The sequence below is a fragment of the Rhopalosiphum maidis genome, chromosome 3, assembly GCF_003676215.2.
Source record: "Rhopalosiphum maidis isolate BTI-1 chromosome 3, ASM367621v3, whole genome shotgun sequence".
In the NCBI taxonomy this organism is placed as follows: Eukaryota; Metazoa; Arthropoda; class Insecta; order Hemiptera; family Aphididae; genus Rhopalosiphum; species Rhopalosiphum maidis.
This window is the reverse complement of record NC_040879.1, coordinates 28,343,307-28,365,269: the sequence shown is the minus strand read 5'-3', so window position 1 is coordinate 28,365,269 and position 21,963 is coordinate 28,343,307. Positions and strand designations below refer to the sequence as shown.

General features: G+C 25.7%; 1 protein-coding gene across 1 annotated transcript; it reads right to left on the bottom strand.

Annotated features, from left to right (window-relative positions):
* Positions 1 to 10,896: 10,896 nt before the first annotated feature.
* Positions 10,897 to 20,559, bottom strand: LOC113556219 (scm-like with four MBT domains protein 1). Its single transcript, XM_026961040.1, has 17 exons — positions 20,203 to 20,559; positions 17,857 to 17,930; positions 17,653 to 17,768; positions 17,378 to 17,588; positions 17,196 to 17,285; positions 16,940 to 17,066; positions 16,791 to 16,870; positions 14,952 to 15,156; positions 14,626 to 14,887; positions 14,317 to 14,556; positions 13,574 to 14,251; positions 13,323 to 13,492; positions 12,345 to 12,473; positions 11,974 to 12,226; positions 11,722 to 11,905; positions 11,514 to 11,657; positions 10,897 to 11,046 (listed from the first exon to the last, which is right to left on the bottom strand). Exons 1-17 carry the CDS (start codon positions 20,234 to 20,236, stop codon positions 11,041 to 11,043), a joined length of 3,003 nt encoding a protein of 1,000 aa, XP_026816841.1. The 5' UTR covers positions 20,237 to 20,559; the 3' UTR covers positions 10,897 to 11,040.
* Positions 20,560 to 21,963: the final 1,404 nt, after the last annotated feature.

Sequence of the window (21,963 nt, the reverse complement as noted above, 5' to 3'; positions counted from 1 at the left end):
TACATTGCATATAACCATTATTATTATCCATACATTGTAGTCCATTTTCAAAGTAGCATGATGGTACTTTCCCAATTGGTAAAAATGTGAAATCATGTCTGAGCACGCTTTGGGTGATCTGCTACACTGCTATCTAAAAAAATGTAGTCAGTTAAATATGTATAATATGGTTGAAGGATACATTGTAACTACTACCCACAATAATCAGAACGAAAATCTTTATATGACAACTAGTACGTGGACCACAGTGAATCATTCATAAATGAAATTAATCAAACAAAAACTAACAGACAAACCACGTTATAATTACAAAATAATAGAAAACACTACACAGTTGAAATTTAAATACAAACACGAATACGAAACTTCGAAAATATACGAAATATAAACATTATACGGATGATAAGAGATAATAATTTTGATAAGCCATGAATGATAGAACAAATCTACCAGATTGTTATGTCGTATTCGAATGTAAAAAAAATGTTCTTAAACAATACAGACGTACAATAACTGAAAATTGCTCCTTTACAATATGAAAATAATATGAATTGGACGAACATTCGTCAAAATTCACTTATAAAATCGTGTTTCATAGTTTTTATGAAGTGAATAATTTAGGATAAATGAAACAAATGAAAGTTAAAAATAATAAATAAGAATCTTTTTCTTAATCTAGTGATCAAGGGGCAAGACACTTACTTGTGTCAAATTCAGGTGTGAAATATGAATAATGACTTGTTTGTAATATCAAAAGTCATTATTAAATGAACAACGAATACACCTAAAAGCTTAGTGGAAATAACTTAACCATTATTATTATCAGTATATTGTAGATTGTTCACAAGAAACAGAAGTTGTTGTTATGGTACATAAATATTGATGAACAGTGTATAATTTTGGGAAAGCTGTTATTAATTAAAATTATTAAGAAGTTGAAGCTATTGGAGTGGTGGTATTTTCTTAGAGGGTTTATGTTTGTTTCTTGAGTTTCGATATCCGATTCTGCTTCACGATCATTATCATCAGAAAAATTATCTTCTGTGAAATCGTTTATTTTTTTTTGGATTTTTTTGAGATTATAATTCTAATAATTAGAATCATTGTCGATACAAGTGAGAAAGATGTAATATTTTTGAACAAAGTTGTTGCTAATGAGCCTGTAGATCGATCGTTTATATTTGTGAGGTCTTCTAATGTGTTCAAAATGGCTTTTGTACTTTTCAAAATCCACTTCTATGACCCTATGATGAGATGTCCACCGAGTATTAGAAAAGTTTTTCGTTCGACGAGCACGATCATGTGGGTATAATGTTTTTTGGTGTTCCATAAATAATGCTGTGCTTTTACCTGCTGCCATAAACTCTTTTAATGATTGAATATAACCAAAAAAGTTTTGAGTTTCGGAACAAGAATCACACGTGTCAACAATTGTAAAATTTAGAGTATGGGCACATACAGTATATTTACTGCTCGAGGATTGTGCTCTTGAACTAACGTTCGAAGTCCTGAGTATTGCCCTTGCATTACAGCAGCGCCATCGTACGACTGAGCCAGTGGCGGCTCGTGGGGTTCGTTGAAGGTGGGGCACAAATATTTCCTTCTTTTTCCACTATGAGAACTTTGAACTTACCATCAATTCCTGTTGATTTTTTAAATGAAATAACAATTTTTACCAAAACCTTATACTCTTATAAAGTATCTTGCAAAACAAATAATTAAAAAAAAATTATGGTTTATAAGTACTTTTAACAATTAACACAATATTATACAGTAGTTATATTTTTGAATTCCAAATCGATCCGTCTGTCTTTTTTCTTCATGAATACTTTGATGACTTCTTCATTCACTTCAGTCACTGAGCACATAATTGTTTTTTCCAGTCCAAACCATATGTTTCACAAATGTCATAAAATAACTTAAACATTCCTTTACCAGTTGAATCAGTTGCTATTTTTGAAGCAACTAACCTCTCTTCTACCAGCCCTTGATCATTAATAAAACGCAATACTAATGAAAATTGCTCCAAATTAGATAAATCGGTGGTTGTATCTATCATTATAGAAAAAACTTGAGCATTTCTAACACTTTTTAAAAAATTTTCACGAATCAGCTCACCAAGTATATGAATCATTGTATTTTGACTTACATTTGATAAATATGTTAAACGATTGCAATTTTTAGAATCTTCAATTTTCCTGATATGACATAAGAGTAATGCATGGTGTATTGATAATAGTTTTAACATCTCTAGAAAATTTCCCCTGTTTAATGAAGTTAAACTCTCATCATGCCCCCGAAATGATATATTTTGCCGAGTAAGATAAATTATAGTTTCAAATATAATTTTAACAACTTCTCTGTTTTCGGCAATATAATCATTAGATGACTCTAAAATCAGTCCAACATTTACTTTTTGATTTGAGCTATACATTGACTTTCTTAAAACAGCTTGTAAATGATCGGATGACGTTTCATGACATAAAATTCTTCTAGAAGTATGTTTCTAATCATTCGTTCCATCTTAAGCTAAAGAATTTTTCTTAGCTGTTGATGTTCCAAATAGTTTGCACGCAATACAGAATATTTTATCGACAGAAGGAGAATATAATATCCACATACGTTTAACCAGTGATCCATTTTGATGTTTATTGAAGTAGTGCTCATCGTGAAATGATTTGTCTTTCACCTTGCATTCTTTTTGGGAATTGTTTTCCAAGTAAAATTGATTGTAAAGGTTGGCAAGGTCCAAGTGAATTAATAAATGCAAATTGTTCATCAGAAATATTTGATGTAGGAATTAAAGCTGGATCGTTTGGATAATTTTCAAATTTAGTAGTAATAGTATTATGATAACTCTCCAAATTTGAAATTTTATGTGATGGATCGATCTTATCGGCTTTATTGCAAACAAAATCTTATAAATATAATTAATTTAGTACTCGTCAAAAATAAAAATTTTACATTAATATTTTGAATTTTTATTATGAATTGTTAATGAAACAAAAAAAGTATAGAATAATATAAATTTATAGAAGTTTCAACTTTTCATAAAAAGCTAAAAAATTATTTTTTAAAATATTTTTAAGTTATAAGTAGGTACCATGTATATTATATGTAAAATGTAAATTCACTTACATGTTGATGTTATTAAGACAAATTGTATTGTCAGTACTAACAGAAGGAAATATTTCACACGGTAAAGAATCTCTAGAAGAAGTCTTGAGATTTTCAAGTGAATTATCAGAGTTAATAATATCGTGTAAAAATATATTCATACCAAATATCAATGTATTTAAAATAATTTACAAATCATATTGACTTACCTTAGATACATTTTCTTTACACAACGATAATATATTGCCTTTATTTTTTTTTTGCGTTTATCATTACCAGTTTTATGTCATTAGCTTTAATAATATTAGAACGAATCGGCCTATTGGTCAAACTTGGGTAAGAATATTAAGTATGAGTATACTTTTAATATGGAGCCACGCATTTTTTTTTCGTTTTTTATCTACGATTCATATTAGTTTTATTTTTACTTTTACTCTTTATCAAGTATAGCCTTAAGTGAAAAAAACTGTTAATATATTCTATATTTATTTATATTATATATTTTGTGTTAGATTGTAAAAATATGTACTGTAGAAATATGGTATGAGTCTCACACTTAAACACTAATTATTCAATGAGATACAGGCGTTTGAAAATATGCGTGTGACGTACTGACGTCCTAGAGCCGAAGTTAGAACAGCAGCGTGTTTTACGTGCAAAAGTGTCTAGATTAGTACGATTTCAATCGTTAAATATAATATTTTAAAAAATTTTTTTATGTAACCTTAAGTGTTTTTTTGTGTTAATGACACTAGTGTGATTATAATTTTGATATACTTTCTAGTTTTTTTTATAGTAGATAAAATTATTATAGTCAATTTCGTACAATTTGGTTTGCGCACAGACTCATTAATTTTACTAAATTATAATTTATAATATGTATGCAACAACAAGATACTTACAAAGAATTACAAGAATTACTTACAAGATGCATTTGAGATTTTCAAGTGCATTATCAGAATTAGTAATATCGTGTAAAAATATATTCATACCAAATACCAATGTATGTAAAATAATTTACAAATCAAATTGACTTACCTTAGGTACATTTTCTTTACGCAACGATAATATATTGCCTTTATTTTTTTGCTACTCAAATATGGTTGGTCTGTATTTATTACCAAAATTATATTATTTATTAATTTTATAAATTTAAAAGTGGTTGTGAGGTATATTATACAATATATTTTATTCACAAAAACAATTGAAAATTAGTTCGGAACAACGATTGTGTCATAAAATAAACTACCCGTTGATAAAATATTTACATTCATAAATCTTATAAACCGTATTACGTAATCTGGTAACGTGTATCCAATATATTTTTATTTATTATATTTAACCCGTATAACCGATAACAGAAACAATAAAATTGACGAAATCGTCATCGGCGACGCGCATGGATTGACTAAACTTACGCACGTGCAATTTCAATATTAAATATATTAAAAAAATATGCTTCGACCGATGCAAAGTAACCTTGTATACCAATTCAAACATCTTTACATTTTTAAATTGAACCACCAGAAGTCTAGAAGTACCTTAATTTTTGTCAGTCGCTTGGATCGTTTTGATGAAAAATATATGGTGTTTGCAATCCCCTTAATGGTGAATTAATTGACATGAAAGACTTACTAGAAGATTCGATATTAATGATCTGACATATTTTAAATGTCCCAATTACATCGGTAAACGTAAAAAGATCGATTTTCGTCTACAAAACTTAACTAACAGATAATAGAAGATCTTTCAAAGTCGAGAACATCAAAAATAATTTAATAATACAGTGTAACACAAGTAAGCACATAATTAGAATTATAAAATAATAATTATTATTTTATACATAAAAATATGCCTGAGTGTCGAAATTAATTAAATTAATTTTAATTGCTAGGTATAGAACAAAATGCTGAATGTTAAAAAAATTCAAAGAGATCAATAGTTTAGCCATATTTTTTAATTAATTAAATTTTTTTTAAAATAAACATATTTAAGCGCATATTTCGATATTTTATTATGCATATGTATGCACATATTTTTATGATTTTAAGTGCATCAAATCCCGAGCACTGCTTATGAACATCAAAATATTATGTAGATTTATGAGAAAGTATTTATTGGTATGTGCAATATGTATATAATGCACACCATTACACCTGAAAACAAAAATTTACTGTTTATTTTAATATAGGTATACAAACAAATTAGTTAAATAGCGTCATATTGAATTATACATTTATTTTAATAGTCAAAATGATACAATATCTCAATATCTTTATTTATCAAAAGTACAGCAAAAAAAAAAAAAAAATATTGGCCCTTTTTATCTAAATAATCATTATAAATTCATCCTAAAAATAGTCTTGTTTAAATTCTAAAATACTATAAGTATTTCACACATATTTATTTTATTAAAAAAAAATAGATACTGAGTCTTAACCAGACTGTAGTGTATCCTGTTAAAAGTAATCAAATACACTAAATATATACCTAAATTCTATTAAGTTTATTTACATATTAACAAGTAAGATATTTTTCAAAACACCCTGTGCAATACAATCAATACAATATCTAATGAAATAATAATAATAAAATATACAGAGTGATTCTTTTATCATGAACCACTCTTTATTTCAAAAAGTATTCATGTTTTTGAAAATATTTTTTTATATGGTTTCAAGTTGTTAAGAACACAACATTTTTATTAAAAAATTATATTTTTAAATATTTTTTATCCTTGTAATTTTTAAGTTTTTACTTTTTTGAATGACAAAATATTAAATATATATAATAAAATATTAATATACAAACGTATTTAAAGTTTAGACAAGCGTAGTAGTAGACAAACATTTTGCGGGGTAACTGCGTACCACCACTCCACGCATCTAAACTTTAAATACTTATAACTTGAAAACTACTCGCCCTAAATTTGATTTTTATATATCAAAATACTCAAAAAATTGTTTTGCTTTGGAATATGAAATTAAAACTATGTTGTGATTCAAAAAAGTAAAAACTTAAAAAAAAATTTAAGGATAAAAATATTTAAAAATATAATATTTTAATAAAAATGTTGTTTTTTTAACAACTTGAAACTGTGTAAAAAAATATTTTTAAAAACATGAATACTTTTTGAAATAATGAGTGATTCATGATAAAAGAATCACTCTGTATATGTAGGTATTTTCAAAATTATAATTTATACAATGTGTAAGTTTAATATTTAAAAGTTATGTAAATAAATAATAATAGTATTTTTATTATAGGATGCATTTTGTTGACTGGACTTTAAAGAGTTACTATTATAATTTAGTTATTTTTTGTTTTTTCCTAAGTAACTTTAAGTGTGAAAAATTAATTTTTATCCTTGTACACATAAATCTTATAAATTTTAAATATTAAATTCATTATTTTTGGATTACAACTTTATATATACAGTAAAATCCCGTTACAACGAATTCCAGGGGACAGAATTTTTTTTCGTTATAACGGAAATTTCGTTGTAACGAAAATTCGAATAAGCTCATTTATAAGCCCTGCTTTCCGGCAGGGGACTTCTACAACTTTCGTTTTAACGGTATTTTTCGTTGTATTGGTATTCATTGTAACGGTAATTTACTGCATTTCTAGAAAAAATTATAATCGTATTGGTGCCGTATTATTTAAAATAATTATTTTTTGTTTCAATTACCTAATCTTAAAGTTGGTATTCTCATCAGTTACATGACAATCACATGGGCTGTTGAATATTTTCCAATTTTCGACAATTTATTATACTACATAATACTTGCGACTTAGATTCCAATCAATTAAATTTGTTAAAATGAAACTTTTTTCTTATTCTTTGTTGGTTTTTATTTTTTAATAATAATTTTAAAGTCTGGTTTATTATTAAAGTTAAAATACAGTTTAAATATAAAATTATTTTTTTACGTTCTTTAAAATGTTTTTTCAATAATATAATACTTTTAGAATAACCTTGCATTCAATTTTTAAGCTTTGAAGCAATATAAAATTTAAATAAATTATGTATTTTTAACAACAAAGTTTGAAGCATTTAAAAATATTGTTAGAATTAAACATCCAAATATTTATATTATTAATTATTGAATTGATATAAATAATTAATCCTACAACGATATCTTTGACAAAGAACAATGAAGATGTTTTTTTAAACCATTTTTTGAAACCTTTAATAAGTGATAAAGAAAAAAACACTGTATCTATTTTAATAGTTTTTGTATTAACTTTTCGTGAGTCGTGAAAATATTCATATACAGAACTATCCATTTTTATTTTTTTATTCAACGATATATTTTATTCTAAAAGTATTACATAATTGAAAATATGTTTTAAAAAATGTTTTATGCTAAAATAATATTTTATCTTTAATTTTAGTATTCTACGATAGTTCAATTTTTAGCAAGTTATGCGTATATAATAACATAGCCGAATTTAAAAATGCTCATAATATAATTCACTTAAAAATTGAACTATCGTAAAAATCAACATTCAAACACAGATAATGTTCTTACCATCAAGTTTCATAATAGGTCAATTCATTCTAATTTTTAAACTAATGAAACTAAACGTGATCTGCTGAACGTAAATTTGCCGTGTTACGCATTTGTAAGACGAAGACAACACATGGGTGATGCCCTCTTAAGCCGGGGACTACTGAGTACTAATTGCCCGAGTATAAAATTATGACGGGGACCAATTGTAAATTGTCCACGTACGGCGTTTTTTCGCGGGACCATCGTCCCATTAGCACCCGAAGGGGGGGAGCAAGACAGGGCATTTGTCTCTCCCCTGGAATTCAAATAGAATGTTGAAATTTTAACTTTTATTTTGATTCATAAACATTTTATCGATATTTTTACTTTAGTGTGCGGGGTTGGTATTTGATTTCATATAATTCTATGTATATATTCATATATTTTATTTTTTTGTAGTTTACAAGGAATAAACTTTTTTTAATGTATTTTTTGGTGTTTGATTTCATTATGCTCCTCCTTCATAAATTTCCTGCGGGCGCCCATGCATCGTCCTAAATCCATTACTATTTACTAAACTATGTAGTTTGTACTTGTATAACAAATAATGTTTGTTTATTTATCCTCTATAGACTCAAAAACTACTGGACCATTTTAAATGAGTTTATAGTAGTTACAATGTATATCAAATATCAATATAGATTCCTTGAGAGTTGAATATCACTTATTGACGACGACGACTGATATTTTTGATAGAAAACACATAAGATGAATATCTACCAAACTAAATAATTTTAATTAAGTTAGGTATCAAGAAGTTGAAAATCAAAATCATATAAAACCGCAATACTGAAATATTAAATTATATAATATAGACAATATAGGTAGTGTAGAAGTAATTAGTAAACATTTATTTTTATATAATAAATGAATTATGATGACAATTATGTAATAAATTTATTGTTCTATTGTATATTGCATATATTATATTATTTTAATATTTATTTATATATTTAATAGTTTGATTAAACTTAAACATTTTATTATCACATTCAATATTATATTACATAAGTATAATAAAATTATGAATTATTACTCTGTAAGTGCTATTACTCTACAAGATAATGTAATTTGTATCATTCTTTTTTTAATAATACAAGGAACCATTCAGCAGTAAGCTGTTAATTTTACATAAAATTAAAATTATATATAATTAATTATAACTTAGTACTTAAAATATAAAATGAAGTCTTTTTTTTCTATAAATACATTAAATTTTTTATTTGAAAACAGTGGCGTGTCCAGCACAAAATAATTGGGTAGGCTGAGGTTCGCTTTATTCTGTAGTATATAAGTGTGTTTATGACTATTAGGGAAGATTTGTCTTATCACATGGGACATTATGATAATAATAACATTTTTATTTGTGATAAAAACAGTCAAATAAAAATTAGGCAGACCCTGTAAACACACCACTGTTTTGAAATAATTTGTTATTACTTTGAAATAAATTTTAAGTTCATTGATAAAAAAGCGATTTTTCCATAAGCAATATTTGAGTAAAAATCAGTATACCAAAATACAGTCAATCTTAATTTATATATTGTAGGTATTAAATAATACTTTTTTCATGAATAAAATATATCTTCTTAAGAGTTAATTTTAATTTTAATATATTAGTAGTATTTATTTGTTAGTTAATAAACAATAAGGTATAGATATTAGACATATTTCCAATTTAATATTTCAAACATAGCTTTACTAATACAGTGAGTTCCGCTTAATGTGATTATTGGTTTATAGAATCAACCTTTTATTAGAATCACCAAGTACCGTATAATTGAATCATTTTTAAGAACATTTTTATCGTTTTAATGGTATTTCAAACTTTCACTAAAAAGAAACTAGAATTGTTTTGAAAAAGTTATAAGGAGCTATTCAAAAATTTATCAAAAACAATACTTTTCAGTTGTTCCAAAAGTTATAGGTACAATATGTACATACATTATTATTTATTTATTTTTAAATAATTAAAAATTATGTACATATTATATTAACTGAATACGGATTTTAATTTCAGGCTAATATATAAAGTAAATTAGTAGATTCTCAAGTACAATCAAAAATAGTTAGTTTCTTCACTTTATTTTATTTTAATCTAATTTTAAATATACATTATACATATAAATATAAACTCACCAATAAAAAAAAAAAATGTTTTATGGGATCAACTGGTTAATAGAATCACTAAATCATTGATCTGAACCAATGTGATCACATTAAGTGGAACATAAAAAAAACAGTTTCTGAATTATTATAATATAACCAATTATTTAAAAGCAGATTTAAAATTATTCTTCTTATATTCTATAAAAAGTATTTTTTGGATACAATAGATAGCATTCTTAATTAAATAAAACATAGAACAATTACTATAAGATTTATATTTTAAAATTAATTAAATGTTCACAAAATTTTTAAACATTAATTAATTTAAGATACTAAAACATTATTTGAAAATTTACGATTAAAATTATTTTCATAAATTTATTTAAATTAGTTTTATACATATATAATCAAAATAGTTGCTGTGTAGTAAAGCCATACCCAAGCGCACAGATTGGTTGTCGAGTCACAATCTCATTTTGAACAGAGTATAGAGTAGTCCAGTGTTTCCCAACTTCTTTTACTTGCGGAACTTTTGCAGAAGCTTTAACGTTTTGTATAACCTCCATACAATTTTTAAAGCTATTCTATGTTAGAATCATAGTTCAAATCCAAAATATTATTAATTAATTTATATTTTCCCAAATTTTTCATGGAACTCTTGGCACCCGGCTGACGGAATCCTTAGGTTCCGTGGAACACCAGTTGGGAAACACTGATCTATATTACAATAATTAATATTAATTAAATATTATTTAAAACTAATACTATACAGTTGTGTACTTTTAAATAATAAATTAATTATATGTATAAAAAACATTAACTATTATATAATATAATACAATTATATTAGAACCTCTATTTAACAAAACTTTGTATACAATAGAGTAGGGTGTCATTCAAATACAATTTTATTTAGATGATTATTTAAATAATATTTTATTCAAATTATTATTATTATTTCTATTTAACACATTTATTTTGTTTTTTGAGAATCTTCAAGTTTGTTAAATAGAGTTTCTACTGTACTATAAGAAAATTACATACTGAATAATAATTATTACAATAAATTGGACATAGTAATAATAAACAATAAACATACATTCTTTAAATACATAAATAAAATAATAAAAACAATTATTATTATTGTCAATAAGTTTTAAACTAGATAAGCCACATTTATTTTCTAAATAACTATTAACAAAATAAAATAGAGTACAATAAATAAAGTACAATTTAAAAATTTTTTGTCAAGTATTTATTAAACCTGCAAAAAATAAAAACAACACAATATCAAACATATTATTTAACAAATATATGAAATTTAGTAGTAAAAACTATGTAAAATTGTCATTGAGTTATTGTTATGACTTATGAATTATGATAATTATGTTTGCTCATTAAATTTTATAGTTCTTTGAAGAAGAAATTTATAATATAAAAAAAAAAAGTATAAATAAATTACATATATTGGTTATTCTAGTATTTTTAATTTTCTTTTCTTTTATAACTAAGAAAACGCTACACCCACGTAGGTTGTTCTCTGTCTTGCGAGTGTAGTGTCTTCTCAATTACGTTTAACATAACTATTCAATTTAACGAATTAATATATGAAATTAAGATATAAATGTATTTTAATGTGTGTATTAAAACTATTATTTTGTAAATCATGTTATTTCAAATTAGTTAGAACTATATCAAATCTAAGACACAATTTAAAATGTAAATACTTACTTGAACATTACAATATTTTGTTAAACAAACATATTTCACTTCAGCGACATGACACATTATTCTTATTGCTAAATTTATCGTACATCTTAACCGCAGTAAAAGTTGTTCTTCATTTAATAGCATAAATGCTACTCCATCAACTTCCTAATAAATTGATTAAAAATTACAATAATAACTGTTAAAAGAGGTATTATTCAGTATTATTTACCTCATTAAATAATTTTAGTCCAACATCTTTACAAAACAGATCATTTGTCACATACTTATAAACATCTTCAGCAGTCCAAAATTTTGGATTTGATGTGATCTTGATAGGTTCTATTTGACCTATATCAATTTTATATTTCTTAAATCTTGGATTATGGCGGTAATAGTTTTCAAAAGTGGTTTTCCTAGAAATATTTTTTAAATTGTTATTAAGACGAATAAAACAAAATATGTTAATAATTAAAAAATATACCAATCATCAAAAACTTTAAATCGAGCTTCATCAACAGGATCGGATTGAATTTTAGTATTTTTGAATACATTCATACTATCCATCATTCTAAGATCATTTTTTTTTGCTATAATTTCAGTTACAAGTGATGATTCCAGTTCAGTATAACTTTGGTTTAATCGAAAAATATGTGCTTCTAAATGGATTATACTTCCCATATAATACTTGTACCTTGCAACTAAAGGTTTATTTGACCAATCCAATACTTCTGTAGCTATAAATTTTTTATATGATTAACAATTTAAAATACTACTGATGTTTAAGATTGTTTGATTAAAGTTTAAAATATAAAAAGTAATTTATAAGATATACAAAAATAATTTAATACTTACCAACTTTAGCAATATCTGAATTTGTTATTTGACGTTCTAAAGGTCTATTCCTTTTAGAATGATATAGAGACTTTTTTTTTTTTGATTTTCGAGTTGGCTCATTTTGTTCTTTAGATGCTCTATCTTTAGCTAAAAACAGATATAAAATGTATTTATTTCTAGTACGACTAAATAATTATATTTAATATATTCTTAGTATCTCAAAATTTAATTAGACACATACTTGCATCACACCTCCATTATATGAATATGCAACAAATTTTGTGGTGTTAGTTTTAATTAGAAATGTGAATCAACTTATTATAAAATTTAATGAAAAGAAAGTAAGAAAGTGTTAAATTATAGTTTTTACAGTATTTTAATTTTTAAGTAATGTATGTAAACTTAGATATTTTAACATATTAACTTGTTACTTGTTCCTTAAGTTTGATATTGGTAAACTAATTTTAATACTAAAACTAACAATACAAAATTGGCTATGTTGTACAAGAATAGTTTGTAAGACATAGACAGCAATCAAGGCTAATTCAAGGATATGGCATTTTCTTAAATCAATAAATAAATATAAGATAACTTTGTACTTAATAGACTACATATATTTTCTACTGAATAAAACTCTTGAAAAAAAAGTGAAAAACCTTCAAATAAATCTTATAACTAACAAGTTAAAAACACTGACTAAAAATATAAAATAATATTTAATTGAAATTTATAGTAGTACAGAAGTGTAGTTTAAAAAATGTGTAGTTATAAGTTAACTAAAATCAACAATTTAAACTATAGGGGGAAAACTTATTTATTTTGCTATTGTGTTATTTTTAATCAGTTTTTTTTTTTTATTAAGAAAGTTTAGTATTAGAAAAATCTAATAGTAACTAATAGCTATTATTAATAATATTAATATTATTTATTTGTTTTTTAATTAATTAATTTTAAATGTAAAATATACAATAATAATTGCAAATAATAAATACTCACGTTTATCATGTTTTGTATTGCAACCATGAGGACACTTTGAATCATCAGTAGTCATAAAGAATTCACACATACCAGATAGATTACAAAGAGCAGAACAATATGTTTTAGCCATTTTTCTAGATTCAGGAATAAGAAGAGTCCGAAAAGTTTTAGGATGAGTTTTAGTTGCACTTAAATAAAATAAAAAGAGTTTATACAATTACTTTCTATACAAATACTATTATTATTTGATCGTAAAATTAGATGCTTACGCAGTGCTTATCACCATTTCAACACCACCAGGTCCGTTAAATAACATATTTTGAATATTCTTAATTTTCTTTAATGCATTCCATGGAAAATAGTCTAAATCAACAAATACTCTTATTGCTTCCTGTAAAACTTTGGATACAGGACCGGGACCAATAGTATCTGGTAATCTTGGAATTTTTTTTTTTACTACATGGCCACCAGGATAACAATCTTTGTTAAAGTAAATACACATTTTATAGCTATTTTTAGAAAACATTTTTGTAGAATTTATAGAAGACTTTTTTGTTGAATTTTTAATTACACTTTCTATTGTTGTTTCAACACGATTTACTTTTTTCCACTTTTTATTATTAACTTCTTCAACACATTTCATTACTTCTTGTACATTTTTAATAATTTCTTGTCTATCGAGAACTTTCTCTTCAAAAAATAATGCATCATGAAATTCATTATCTATTTCAGGCTCGTCTTTAATATCCAAAATATGATCCTTATTATCATCATCATCATCATCATCATCATAATTTTCATTATCAGTTTCATTCTCATTATCACTTTTAATTTCTTTTATAGTATCTATTTTTGAAATTAAAGATTTTTCTATTTCAAAATCTTCATTATTCATAGTACTACTTTCTACAAATTCTTCAAAACCATCATCAAAATGTATTTTATCTCTAAACAAAAAGTTGATATTAATGTAATAATAATAAAAAATATAAGTAACTATTAAATGTTTTACTTATTGTCAAAATGATAAAAGAGTTCTCCTTTTAGGTAATGAGGATATTTTGTGAAATGTTCTTGTTCTGATTGGCTTAAGTCAATATCAACATCTGATGAATAATAACAATGTTCAAAATCATTAGAATCATTGTATGGAAACTTTGGGGCACTCAAAGAATATTTGTGTTTATTACACCAACCAACTGGAAAAACTTCATCTGAATAAACTGAACGCACATGTAGTAACTCTTGACGACTAAATTCATAGAATAAATAATTAATTAGTCAATATCAGCTAAATTTATATTTTTTTCAAATGCATCACCAACTAGTACGATCAAAAGATAAAAACATCCAATGATCAGCAAATCCTTTAATTGTTGCTACACGAATACAATCAGTATTCAAAGGATCAACAGCTTCTAGTTTCATACCGACATGAACATTTTTGATATTTTTCCTGCATGAATTGTCTACACGAGCAAATTTTAAATTCTTTGTTATGCCATATTTTGACCAAGAAAATTTATATGGTTGATCCCAATCAGACGGAGGTTTTAGCAAAAATTTGTGTTTGCTTGCCCAACCTGAAATTATGTATTATAATAAATATAAATAAACCCTTATTACATAAATCCTATTTTTTCAAACCTGCATTAAATAAATAAGGATTTTCTTTTGTAGCCACAAAACTGATACGTTTGCTTATATCACTTTCATTATTCACTTCAACTTTAAAATAACGATTATCATAGATCTTAACAATTGTAGCAACATAAAATATCATGAATGAATAAGGATTTATTACTTCCAACATTTCTCCAACTTTGTAACTGTGTTGTTCTGGAGTTTTTGGCTGATAACAAAAATATAAACAAAAAATTAGAAAAATAAGTCATTAAATATGTATTATGACAGATGGAAGATACAAAAGAAATTATTTTTTTACAGAATCAAATTGAAGGGTCAGGTACAAGAACCGGATATCTCTACTTATTGAAATTGTTTAAAAGAAACAAATTACTGAATTATTTAATTTTTAATGGATTTATAAATATTGTAAAAACATTTGAATTCTTCAAACAAAGAGATTAATATATTTGTAAATAAATACTTATACATTTTAGATTATCTTAAATTCCTAAGTACATTATTTAGTTAGTACAAATAAAAAAGTATAGAAATATCTGGTTGTTGCACTGAAATGACATTTTCCCCCCATATTTTGACTTAACAACAATTGTTTATAGTGAAAATATAATCACAGTTAATACAAAACAACAATGTAACATGAAAACTATGTTTGCATTTAAATTTTCATGATTTTAGCCAATTTAATGAATGGATATACTCAGTTATTGTATCAAAAAGACACAATTATTCTTTATTAGAAAATGAAAAAAACATGAATTTTAAAACAATTTGGAGATATTTGGTTTTTGTACTGAACCCTTCAATTATAAGACCTTAAAACTAATCAACTACTGGGAAAAAAATTTAAAATAGTTGAAAAGAGAAAGAAGATAAATTATCATAAAAATAAATAATTTACAGGAATTAAAATTTGAAATTAGCAAATACAGTGAAAACTCTTTATAACGAATCTAAAGGGACCAAGAGATTTCTTTCGTTAAAGGGATTGGAAGCGGTAACTTTCTGTCTTTGTCTAACACATGTGGAACATAGCTATACACCTTACAAAAATTAAGGTACTTATAGTTGTTTGATTTAAAATATGTAAAGATGTTTTAATTGGTATACAAGTTACTTTGCATCGGTCAAAGCACTTTTCCGATTATATTATTATTTAAAATTTTATAAATTTGTCAATTTTTATTTAATATATTAAAATTATGCTTCAACCGATGCAAAGTAAGCTTGTATACCAATTCAATTATCTTTACATATTTTAAATCAAACAACTATAAGTACCTTAATTTTTATCAGGCGCATATAGCTATTTTTCCTATGTTTCACGTGTGTAAGACAAAGACAGAAAATCACCGCTTCCAATCCTCTTTAAGAGAATTTTCGTAATAGAGAGGGTTTAAAAAAAACAATATTTTTGTTAGAAATTACGTCGATAATAAAATGAATATATTCGATATCGGTAATAACAGTATTGTTACGATATTAAAAGTAGATAATGAAAAAATGAAATCGTTCTAGTAAATTTTGGCATTTTTGCCGATTACTTTTATAATTTATAATATGATAACAGGTAAATTGTGTTATGAAACATAAAATATTGTTTTGTTATTGAGAGTGACTATACGTTATAGAGAATGAATTGAGTAATGGATTATAAAGCAAACTAACCATTATTATGTAATGTTTACTTTATATAGAGTTTTCACTGTACCTACATTTTTAAGTATAAATGATGTTATTATTTCAAATTAAATACTAAAAGTATTTAAAACCATTATAACTTTTATAAATATAATAATAATTAACTATAATATATTAATACATATAATAATATAATACCTTTAACACATTCAGTAATACACTAGAATCGATACAGTTTTCTAAATCAGCATCTAAGTTCATTACTCTCCATGGAAGTCCTAAACATAAAACAAAGCCTATTATATGAACTATGACGCACGCAAGAATATTATATTTTAGTTAAATACCTTTTTGTTCTGCCCATCCTAATGGAAAAACACGTTCATTTAAATAAAATAACCAAAATGGTTCTTTTTCAGGGCTTTCTATTCCTTGCATTTGTAAGAGTAACCTTCCTCCTATATTTTTGAGTACCTAAAAATAAATAAATATTCAAATAAAAATGATAAGAAATTTAGTTTGACAATATTTTAAGTTGTAATAAACATATTTAAGAGGCAAAAACAAAAAATAATAATATTAATATCATAAAATTTATTGTACTTTTGAAATCCAAACACGATAAGGGTATTCTTTATCTTGAACTTCTACTAACATGTCACACTTGAATATATTAAAAATTGGAGTACCTCCCTAAAATACATGTAGATACAATATATTATTATAGTGTTGACATATTTAAAGTTGGTTTGAATGTTATACAATTAATAAAAATAAAAGTATACCATCTGTAATACAGCGTTCGATACAACATGCTCACAATCTTCCACTTTTTCTTTAATAACTTTTGGGTTTGAAAAACGTGAGAATCTTTCAGGATAAGGAGGTACTAGTTTTTTATCATTTTCACTTCCCCAATTTAAAGAATGAATACGTGGTGAGTTTACTTCTAACGTAAAGTTGTGTTGATCATTATCATCACCAAAATAATGCAAACTAAAAAAAAATATTGTTATTTATGTATTCATCATAATATAAAATACAAGTTTTTTAAACATACTTCAGTAAAACGTCCTTAGATGAACCTACAATAGCATACCAATATCCACTTTGATCATCATTTTCGATCTCTACGATTGAGCCCGCTTCAATTCCATTCAGTTCACTTTTACAAATCTGTAGATATAATTGTACTTGATAGGTAAGCATTTTTTTATTACTAATGTAACTTCTCTATTTATACAAATCAAAGATTATCACTTACGTGATGAAAAAATTCTTCAGGTACCTTTTCTGCATATTTTGTTGTAAGATATTTATTCCAATCAAATGTATTTTCTAAAATACAATTAATATTTAAATCATAATAAGTAAAAATTTACGCTAAACATAAAAATTAAGAAAAATGTACTTTGTGGTTTTTGAAAATGCACATTATATAAAACATAAATAAATTTCGGTATTTCCGAATTGCATACAAAAATTATTATCTAGGTTGAGTTACGTTCTTAGTTTTTTCATGACTGAGCCTAGTTGGCCTGCAAGATAACCTGGTCAAGTTAGTTTGGTCAGATTTAAAAAACTTGAAAATGCAATATAAATGCAATAAAAAATTTACTTTATTGCACTACACATATTATAAATAAATAAATAGATTATTTTGTTCAAATTATATTGAGTCAGTGGCGCAATTATCGGGAGTGTTGGGTGTGCAATTCACAGGGGCCCCAGGTTTTGAGGGGCCCCCCTAGATTAAAAATTGTATGTACAATATTCCTACTATGATCTGTAACATACACATATTATATTATTTGTTTTAATATAACAAATAATTATGTCTTTACTCTTTTGAATTTAGAGAATAATTCAAATTATGATTACATATGTGGGGAACCAGTTAAGAGGATGTCAGCGCACTGTTTGTTTTCTCTCTCTAGCCCACAAGCAACATAGATAAAACGCATTTATGCAGTCTGAGTAGAACTCACTCTATTTTGGTTCTAGAGTAAATATACCTATTATAAAATTAAATGTTGATAATATTTCTGAGTACAAGACAATGAGTTTTTTAAAAAAAATTAAAATTTTGAAAATGTAGAGGTTATTTAAAAATGTTGTAATTTATAGCTATTTCTAAACTATATAATTAACGTTGTATTGGGAATAATGGAAAAAACTCATCGTCTTGTACTCAGAAATATTATCAAAATTTAATTTTATAATAGGTATGTTTGCTCTAGAACCAAAATTGCGCGAGTTCTACTCAGACTGAATTAATGCGTTTCGTCTATGTTACACGTGTGCTAGAGAGAGAAAACAACAAATAAATAAAACAACAACAAATAGTGTGTGACATCCTCTTAAGTGAATCGTAACACATACAATACATTAATACAGAAATTTAGGTGCCAGAATGCGAGTATAGCATATAGAAAATATTTGAAAATTTGAAACTTCTTTTATTATTATACATAATAATTATGTTGGTGTGTGTACAGTGTAGTCATAACTTGTGACAATATTATGTGTCTGACGATAATAAGACACAAAAAACTATCTATCTATATTTTATATAATTCAATAATTGTTGTATTACTATCTGATAATAATGAACTGGATACAAACAAAATCATTAATGACTAAGAAGAGTTAATTTTTATGTTTAATTTTATAAAAAAAATAAATTTAAGTAATAATTATATTAACTATTACATGTTAAAAAACAATATATTTTAAAGTTATTATAAGGTATAACTGTTTTTAATATTTATTAGTAGGTAAGGGCCACGGGTCTAGAAATTTTCACATGGGCCCCATATTATCAAGTTGCGCCACTGAGTGTTGTTAAATTATTTAATGTTTATAATATAACAAATAAACGTATTTGAAGTTTTCATAAAATGTTTATTTTATAATTTTTTATACATGATACTTATATTTTTTCTGTTTTTTATACTTATATTTTTATAGTACTTATCAGTCATATACTCAAATCTAATCATCATTTATTAATCTATCCTCTCCTCATTCCCTGGAGAAAACCAAAGATACAGTATATTGAATTTTTTAGTTATTTTAACAATAGTACTTTTACAGTATACGTGCAAGACGAAAACCGGGCGTCTGTTCAAACTAATATGTGCACAATTTGGGCCCCCCCCCCAAAAAATACTCACATACAACTCTGTTGTCACAAATAAACTGCACATGTAATACAGTTGTTGACAAAAACTGTTAATTTTTTTGTCATGTATTTCGGATGCTGCCTCAAATTTATGTTATTTTGATAATTATACCAACATAAATTGGAGAATAGAAAGTAAAGATGAATTTAACTGTTTATTTTATATTTTTGGTTGTCTCAGCTCAATTTAATACCTCTTTCTAGAAAAGTAGCTAAAATATTCATATACTAATCTGGTCTGTCATCAGAAATAGGTATGAATTATATAAATATAAAAAACATTAAGCTTGTTATTTGATAGCAAAATTCTAAAATTTGAGTGCCTACTATTAAAACACAATGATAGTATAGAAAACAATAATTTGATCATTGAAAGCCAATTATACTTATACAATATTATACTTATAATTGATGAACTTGACTTACCCTCAAGCAAATCATCAGATATGGACTGGCTCATTATGATATTGTAATGAGTGGATAACCTTAAGATCAAATAAAATACAATTCTAATGCAGTTTCGCCACTAACAATAGTGGCTATAAACGCACACAACTACAGTACATTGTACATGAACACGATACGCCGAATATGTTAATAAGTTTATTTTAAGTTTTAAACACGCACACAGAAATGGAAAAAATTTTATGTATTTCGATTTTCGTTAACACAAATTTAGTACAAATATAAAAAAAGAGCGTAGACATGAATATTTCAACTTTCAACTTTCAACTGTGCGTAACGTAATATCAAATTGTGCGTTGACCGTTTGGTCTGTTTGGAGAATTGGAGGCTTGGTAACGCAGACGCCGGAATGCTAGATAAGGATGATACGGTCTCTACGGTTATCTTCCCTCTTCCAAACAAATGAAACGTTATCACTACAAAACGTTTTCAATAACGTTTCGCATCGGAATGAATTTTGTAACCGTCAATATGATACAATAATTATGACAATACAATAATATGAAAATGGGAAATATCTGAGATAAGGAGAGTAAGTAGTAAAAAGTATTGACCTTTTTATTTATTATATTTTAAAATAGTCAAAGGTTTTAAGTGTTTTACTTTTTTAGTTATTGGTAATTCTAGTTGGTAAACGGTAATTATCAATTAAATAAGTAACTATAGACCAAATAATTTTGTAAAACAAAAATCGAAAGCTTTCCATGCCTAAAAATAGCTCAATAAATGACAAAATATTTTGAAAATTGCATCATATTATATAAAATACTTTTATGAATATATGTTAAAAATGTCAAATTACCTACCTACGATTATTTATTTTTGAATTAGGTACCTACAAAAAAATATCAAAATTCATTCAAGGAGAAATAGTTATTATAATAATAGACTATTACCTTTTTTTTTTTTTTTTTTTTTAAATTTTGGCTTTATTTGAAGAATTACAATCTATACAAAGTACAATAAATAAAAGTAATAAAAATTTACAGATAATTAACAAAAATAAACACATGAGGAGGGAGTCACACATTTGTGACACCTCTTATATTTATAAGTTTTAAACTTAAGTTATCATATCGCGGCACCATTTCCTTTTCGGACGTCTGGTTGGATTACCTGGAAGTGTTAGTGAAGCTAATTCGTTGATTAGTGGATTGGGAATAACTTGGAGTTTGGCGTGGAAGCGTTTGTAGTAGATAGCAGCTGTATGGTCGATGGATGGTAATTTGAGGTCGGAGTTTATGGTCTCGTTCGAGACAAACCAGGGTGCACCAGTGATTAAGCGAAGAGTGATGTTTTGGAAGGCTTGTATGGTTCTCTTGTTTGAGTTCTTAGCAGAACCCCAGATTACAATACCGTATGTCCATATTGGTTGAAGAAGAGCTTTATAAAGAATGATTTTGATGGGTAAGGTAAGGTTCGAACGAAATAGTGGCCTTAGCAGGTGAAGTCTAGTGTTAAGTTTCTTACGCTTATCTTTAAGATGGAGAGACCATGTAAGGCGTCTGTCGAATGTAAGACCCAGATATTTAACTTCTGTTGAATGAGGAATGACGATGTTGTTGATTTTTACTGCAGGGCAGTTTAGAGGTCTGAGTGAGAAAGTCACAAAACAGGACTTGGAAGACTATTACCTATATTATTATTGATTATTATTTATTATACTTTATTAGTGTAGGTACCAATATTGGCTTTTACCGTTGGTTGATTTATTTTGCCGAA

Coding starts and splice junctions, on each gene's coding strand:
- LOC113556219 (XM_026961040.1), bottom strand. CDS start 20,236: ATGAGCCAGTCCATATCTGATGATTTGCTTGAGG. Junction 17,769..17,856: donor CTGAAGAATTTTTTCATCAC/GTAAGTGATAAT, acceptor TTATATCTACAG/ATTTGTAAAAGTGAACTGAA. Junction 14,557..14,625: donor TCTTTTGATCGTACTAGTTG/GTGATGCATTTG, acceptor CTATGAATTTAG/TCGTCAAGAGTTACTACATG.